Consider the following 7,269-nt stretch of genomic DNA (forward strand, 5'->3'; position numbering starts at 1 on the left):
AGAAGAAATGCCATTTAATTAAACCAGCTCTATGAGTCAGAAAGCTAGCAAACCCTTCTGAGCTTTTACAACTCTGTTCTGGTCAAAATTTATATGGAATTTTTTTCTTCCTTCTGCAGTATAGTTTCATTAGCAGATGATGAAGATTAGATTCACCAAGTGAATTTAAAACTAATGGATACTAACTAGAAAATGGATAAGTATGAAAAAGCCTAAGATTCCTTAGAAGTTACAAATGACAAAACAGAGCAATTGAAAATTAGTGTTCCAAGTTTCATATCCTGATCTAAATGATGAAAAGTTATGGGGTGGAGTTTATAAATTCTTAAATGTGTAAGTTTTCCTGAAAGTATTTGGATAAATTTGCTGAATCTATGGGCAGTGTCTCCTCTACACCTTGCCTCTTCTCAGTTTCTTTCTCTGATGAGGTTGGTACTGATTTATTTTGTGTGTTCTTAGTTTCTCATATATGTTCCTATAGCCTGGTATTTCTTCTTTATAAGATGCAATAATGGTTATAATTTTGTATGATTGACTTGTAAAATAAAAATTGGTGAGAACAATAAAAGAAGTAAGTGGTATATTATGTATTTTTACTGCATATAACTGTAAATATTTTACATGTAATTAACCTCAGAGATTAATTGCTAACATTGAGAGGCTTATGTACAATTTGTCGAATTTATCGTATTTTATGAATGTTAAAGCTATGCAAAATTAATCAGAGAAGAGAAAGCTATTGGAAATTTTCATTGATAATAGATAAATAGATAATTGGTAGCTTTTTGAACATACCTATTTTTAATGTAAGCCAGTATTACTGCTTTTAAATAAAAGTATTTTTTAGAGAGATTATTAGACACAACTCTTCTGCAGAAATGAATGCAGAAAAAAATCCATGGTGTTAAAAACACCAACTGTTTGCTCACTATGAAATCACATCTTTTTTAAGCCTTGCTTGCTCAGCCTTCAGTTGAAGACTGAGCAGGTTGTGTCAAAATGATTGTAATTTTCAGTGTTCATTTTGCCTTTGCAGACAGAATGATGCCAAACACTATTCTTTGGTGGAGCAGCTTGTGTGTCACACTGATGTTTGTCTTCTGGCCATGTGCAGCAGCTGGAAAGCAATGTCACATCCAGAATGAAACGGCTGATTGCAGTCACCTAAAGCTGACTCAAATTCCCTCTGATCTTCCAGACAATATAACAGGATTGGACATTTCTCATAATCAGCTGAGATGGCTGGGTCCTGCAAATCTGACCAAGTACAGCCAGCTGGTTTACTTGAATGCAGGCTACAACACCATCTCTAAACTGCAGCCAGAATTGTGCCAGAATGTGCCCCTGTTGCAGGTTCTGAACTTAGAACATAACGAATTGTCTAAGCTCCCTGACAAAGTCTTTGCTTCCTGCACCAACCTGACCGAGCTCAGACTACGATACAACACACTAATTATAAAAAACGGTCCTTTCAAAACCCTGAAGGTAAGAGTTGGAAATGCACCTTTGCCATAAATGAAGTCTAGAGGGGGAATTTACTGTGTTTTCCAGTGTGTATAAAGAACTGCTGCCTTGGTACCTCAACACATAATCTTTTCACTGACTTTTTCACTGAAGAAAAGGCTTGTGCCTTCTGTTGTAGCCCATTGGAGTCTCGGTGATCTTTGTGAGTGAATGCAATTCCTTTTTCTCTGTTGCATCCCTTTGAAGCACCTCTCCCTGTAGGATATGTGCTGAGTGAACAGCAGCAGCAGATGAGGACAGCAGCAAGGTGGATGCTGTGGAATCTCAGCTGCCTGGGCAGCTCAAGGCTGAGGTTTAGGTATTCAAACCAGGAAGGCCAGTGCACAGGCTGAATGTAGTGTCTCTCAGGACCTTAAGAATTGAGAAAGAGTAAAATTGTTATGTTTTTCTTGTACCTTTGCTTTACCTGGTAGTTTCCATGTGGTTAAATATGCTTGTCTGTAGCAGAGCTTGGGGAACCATCAGAGAAAGCAGGAAAGGACTGTTTCACTGTCTTTGCACCAGGCAGGAATCACACAAAGGGAAGAGCCTAAGGACAAAAAAAAAAAAAGTAAAGACAACGTGTAGGTACTAATTGCCACTCAGTATTCTAATGAGTGTGCACGTGGTTTTGAGTAGTTTGAACTTTTCTGCTAAGCTCAGTGTCCCAGTTCAGTTACATCAGGTCTACCTGCTTGCATTGTAAAACTCCTGACACAACTAAACACAGGTGAGTGCAGGCAGCTTCCATTTAGGGAGCTTCACCTTCCTCATTCCATTGGGGGGCTGCACCATGCTGGAAAAGCATGGAATGCAATGTTTAATACTGCAGCAGTCCTAACTGCAGCCAGCTGCAGGCTTTTGCATTTATCACTTTCTCTGAGGCAGGAGGGCCTTCAGTGAATTAAGGAACTTGAACTAAATCTACTCTGGTTTGCAGTAGCTACTTCAGCAGGTTAATACCATTAATTCCATGAAAGTTGCTGGTGTGAAAGATAAAGAATGCTTCTTCCAGCAGGAGCTTGAAAGGTGCTATTTCTCCATTAAAAATTTATTTTAAGTGTAGTATTGCAACCAATCCGATAATTTATACCCTAAAAATATATTTCTGAATTTTTTGTTTATTACATAAAATAAAAATAAAAAAATTATTTTGTACTTTTTTTTCTTGCATCTTCTCCCCAGAACTTGAATATTTTAGACCTATCTCATAATTCTTTGAAGTCAGCCAATTTAGGATTGGAGCAACAGTTGGAGAAACTTCATGAGCTCATGTTGGGTAACAACCAAATCACTGAGTTGAAAAAAGAAGACTTCAGTTTTCTTAGCAACACCTCACTGAATATTCTTGATTTGTCATCAAATCCACTAAAAGAGGTAGGAAGCATTTCAACAGAAATTCAACAGCTGTAAGCATAAAATGGACCTATCCTGATTTACCCCTCATGGTTTTATGGCATTTACATTACAGTTTTGATCTGCTGAGGTCCAAACCCCATTCTATTTTATACAGCACTACTCCTGACCTCCAGCAGTGATTTACAGAGTAATTGTTTTACCAATGAGATCAGCACAGGCTGGTTTCATATGGGCTGGATCCATGTAGATCAGAAGCCTCAAGCAAAGACCTAAATCGAGGTGCTCTAAGAATCCTTACCTTATTTTCTGTGCAGAACTTTTTCTGCATGTGCTGAAGATGAAGGGCTGAAGCACTTCCTAAGTGGGTAAAAAGTGTGGTGCTACCCAAGTCTGGTTATACAATCGAGATTTCACTTCCCAGTGAATCAAAGAGAGCATTCATTTGGGCTATGGGGACCCAAGAGAAATAATCATTCCAGAAACATATACTCACTCCTTTAAAAAAAAAAAAACCCACTTGAGTACTTTGTCTTCCATCTGTCACCTCAGTACCGAATATGCAGGGACTTGCCTTGGTTCTTTTGGGTTTTGTTCGTTTATTTTGCTTTGTTTCCCAGGTGTTTGATCTCTAAAAACATGTACATTGAACCTACAAGGATATTTTAAGGTGGTGTAAGTTTCTATCACTGCTGAGAGTGAATCCCACCATCCTCTTTTGTTTGGCTGCTTCATCCCTGCATCTTTCAGCTTTTATGAGGCCATGCACTGGATCACTGGGGAAACTCTACAGGTGCTTTGCACAGAGAACTGGGTTGCTTCTTGTCTGTCTGCAAACCTAATAACTAGTAAATCAATATACCTAGCAGATACCAATAAAAAAAAGCTGAAGAAAGACATCAAAAATTTTAAGATACTTCTAGAGAAGGAGTTTCAGTCATTGGATACAAACTTGCATCTCACTAAGCCTCTTTCTAGCTTCTTCTAAAATAATGCCAGTCAGATTTATGATAATCATGTTATAAATGATAGAACTATTGTCACAAGAAGAGTAAACTCCAAAAAAGGGTTTGTCTGAACTTTGCTGTGAAGCAGTCTGGGTGAAGGAATTCTATTCTGCTTTAAAAGCTCATTTAAAAAGCTTTCCACTTTTTCATTTTATTGGTCAACTTTCTTGCATAATCCCCTTTTTTAGGCCAAGACTTTTTTTTTTTTTCCTTGTCCTTTCAGTTTCATACGGGATGTTTCCAAACAATTGGAAATCTGTTTGGCCTCATACTGAACAACGTTGAACTTGGTGAAAATCGCACCAGGAAACTTTGCGCGGAATTATCAAACACAGCGATTCGGAACCTCTCTCTGAGCCACGTGAAACTTTCCTACATTGGCAAGTCAACTTTCCAGGGGCTGCAAGGAACAAATCTTACCATTCTAAACCTTTCCCAAAATTCTCTCTCTCTCATAGAAAATGACTCATTCCAGTGGCTTTCAAGTTTACAATACTTAAACCTGAAGTATAATAATATTCGTGTATCTTCGCGTTTATTTTATGGATTATCCAGCCTGAAATATTTGAATCTCATAAACTCACTTACCGGGAAAATTGAAGATTTTTCTTTTCATTGGCTATACCACCTGGAGTACCTTCTAATGGATAAGAACAATTTCCCAGGAATTACTGCTAATATGTTCACAGGTCTGAACAACCTGAAATATCTGAGTCTCTGCAACTGCAACATAAACTTACAAAGAATAACTAATAAAACATTTTCATCACTTGCTAATTCTACCTTACAGGTTCTCAACCTCACAAAAACCAGAATCTCTACCATAGAAAGTGGGGCATTTTCTTGCCTGGGACACCTGAAAATTCTTGATCTTGGTCTCAATGAAATTAATCAAGAGCTTACAGGTCATGAGTTTAAAGGTCTCAAGAACATACAAGATATTTACCTTTCCTATAATAAAAACTTGACTTTGCAAAGTGAATCCTTCATTTTTGTCCCAAGCCTTAGAAAACTGATGCTGAGGAAGGTGGGCTGCTATAATCTGGCACTTTCTCCTTCACCCTTTCATCCTCTACGAAACCTGACTGTCCTGGACATCAGCAATAACAACATAGCAAACATCAAAGAAGACTTGTTTGATGGACTTGACAAACTTTACATCCTGGATCTACAGCACAATAATTTAGCCAGGCTTTGGAAACATGCAAATCCGGGTGGCCCTGTTCTTTTTTTAAAAGGTCTTCCCAATTTGCAAATTCTTAATTTAAAATCAAACGGGCTTGATGAAATCCCAGTTGAGGTTTTCAAGGGTCTGTTTCAATTAAGACACTTGGATTTAGGATCGAATAATTTGAATTTGCTTCCAGCAACTCTGTTCGATGACCAAGCCTCTCTGAATTCCTTGAACCTTCAGAAAAATCTGATCACTTCAGTCCAAGAAAAAGTATTTGGCCCGCCTTTCAGGAGCTTGAGAAAACTCGAGATGGATTCCAATCCCTTTGACTGTACCTGTGAAAGCATTGCTTGGTTTGCTGATTGGCTTAATGAGACCCAAGTAGATGTACCTGGATTGAGGTCCCAGTACATTTGTAACACCCCGCCCAAATATCACGGTAGTCTGGTTTTGTATTTTGACAGTTCAGCCTGCAAAGACAGTGCTCCATTTAAACTCCTTTTTGTCGTCTCTACCACGGTGGTGACGCTGCTCATTTTTATTGTCCTCACCATCCATTTTGAAGGGTGGAGAATAGCTTTCTACTGGAATATTTTAGTCAATCGAACGCTTGGTTTTAAAGAATTTGAGAGGCAACAGGAACAGTGTTATTATGATGCCTACGTTATTCATGCAAGAGAGGACAAGAATTGGGTGTCCAAAAATTTCACGTCTCTGGAAAAAATTAACCACTTTGAAATAAAGTTTTGTTTAGAAGAACGGGACTTTGAAGCGGGTATATCTGAATTTGAAGCCATAATTAACAGCATCAAAATGAGCAGGAAGATTATTTTTGTGGTGACGGAACACCTCTTACACGATCCCTGGTGTAAAAAGTGAGTAGGATATAAAATTTTATCTGTAAGGGGTAAATTTCTTAAGAGATATTTTAACAAAATATTTTTTTATTGTAACTTAATAAAAAAATAACGTTTAATGAAAAATACCTGCACAAAATCTACTTCAGTATATTTGCCTAATATAACTTCTGTAATTTCAGAATAATTACTTAGTTAATAAAGTTAATTGTTTCACACATATGGTAGTGTACATTGAATATCTATGTCAATGTTTTAGGCATTTTCTTGGGTGTTTTTTGTGGTTTGATTTGTTTTGTGGTTTGATTTGTTTTGGGGTTTGTTTATTTTTGTTGGGGTTTTTTGGTTTTTTGCTTGCTTGGTTTGTTGGTTTTCTTTTTGGTTTTGGTTTTTTTTCTTTTTTCTTTTTTTTTTTTTTTTTTTTTTTTTTTTTGTGGAGAGTCTTTTCTTCTGCTTGGTTGGGATTCTTTTCCAAAAATCAGGCTACTACCTTTGCAGATTGCTTTCCTTAAAATTACACATTTGAAGAAGAGCAACAACGAGTGAAACCAATAGCATTAAAACAGGATTTTTGTTTGCCTTTAGTCTTTTTGCCATTCTTATATAGTGGTCTCGTAAAGAAAGGGATTTTATAGCCAAACAAGGCTATATCAAGACACTACACTTAGGTAATATTTTTAGAGCATTAGTTAATTAACTAATTAAAGTAAAGTAATAACCATTGTGCATCACAAAATAGACATTAAGACCCCTGTTAAGAACTATCCGTCTTTTCTTCTTCTTTCACATAAAACATTAATTTTATCTTTTTTTTTTCTCTTCAGTTTCAAGGTGTATCACGCTCTTCAGCAAGCTGTTGAACAAAGTCGGGACTCCATCATTCTGATCTTTCTTGATGAGATCCAGGATTACAAGTTGTACCATGCACTTCACCTGAGAAGAGGAATGTTCAGGTCTCGCTGCATCTTGAACTGGCCAGCCCAGAGAGAAAGAGTCAGTGCCTTTCATCAGCAATTAGTGATGGCACTTAAAGCTAGAAGTAAAGTGAGCTGATTCTTGAACTGCAGATTTCAATTATGGGGTCATTTGATTGTATATTTTCTACCACTGGAAAACTGGCGAGCCTTTTCATGAAGGTCTGAAAAAGTTTGTCATCCTGTAAATATTTGTAAGAGTCACTGTAATTCAAATTCATTTGTTTATGTTCATGTTTTTGCTGGTATTTTAATTTGGCTCCACTGAAGTGAGAATCACTGATGTTCTTGGAAATAATGTAGGGTAGAAAAGACTCTCTAAGGGGATATACAAAAGAAAATGCATGAATGATAAAACAGCAAGTTCTGTGTAGAAGGTAGAGTGGACACTACTCGCT

At 37.1% G+C, this 7,269-nt stretch overlaps 1 protein-coding gene across 1 annotated transcript; it reads left to right on the forward strand.

Annotated features, from left to right (window-relative positions):
• Positions 1-1,040: 1,040 nt before the first annotated feature.
• Positions 1,041-7,269, forward strand: TLR3 (toll like receptor 3). Its single transcript, XM_066316899.1, has 4 exons — positions 1,041-1,485; positions 2,689-2,880; positions 4,090-5,915; positions 6,722-7,269. Exons 1-4 carry the CDS (start codon positions 1,042-1,044, stop codon positions 6,948-6,950), a joined length of 2,691 nt encoding a protein of 896 aa, XP_066172996.1. The 5' UTR covers position 1,041; the 3' UTR covers positions 6,951-7,269.

Source organism: Sylvia atricapilla, chromosome 4 (genome assembly GCF_009819655.1).
Source record: "Sylvia atricapilla isolate bSylAtr1 chromosome 4, bSylAtr1.pri, whole genome shotgun sequence".
Taxonomy (NCBI): Eukaryota; Metazoa; Chordata; class Aves; order Passeriformes; family Sylviidae; genus Sylvia; species Sylvia atricapilla.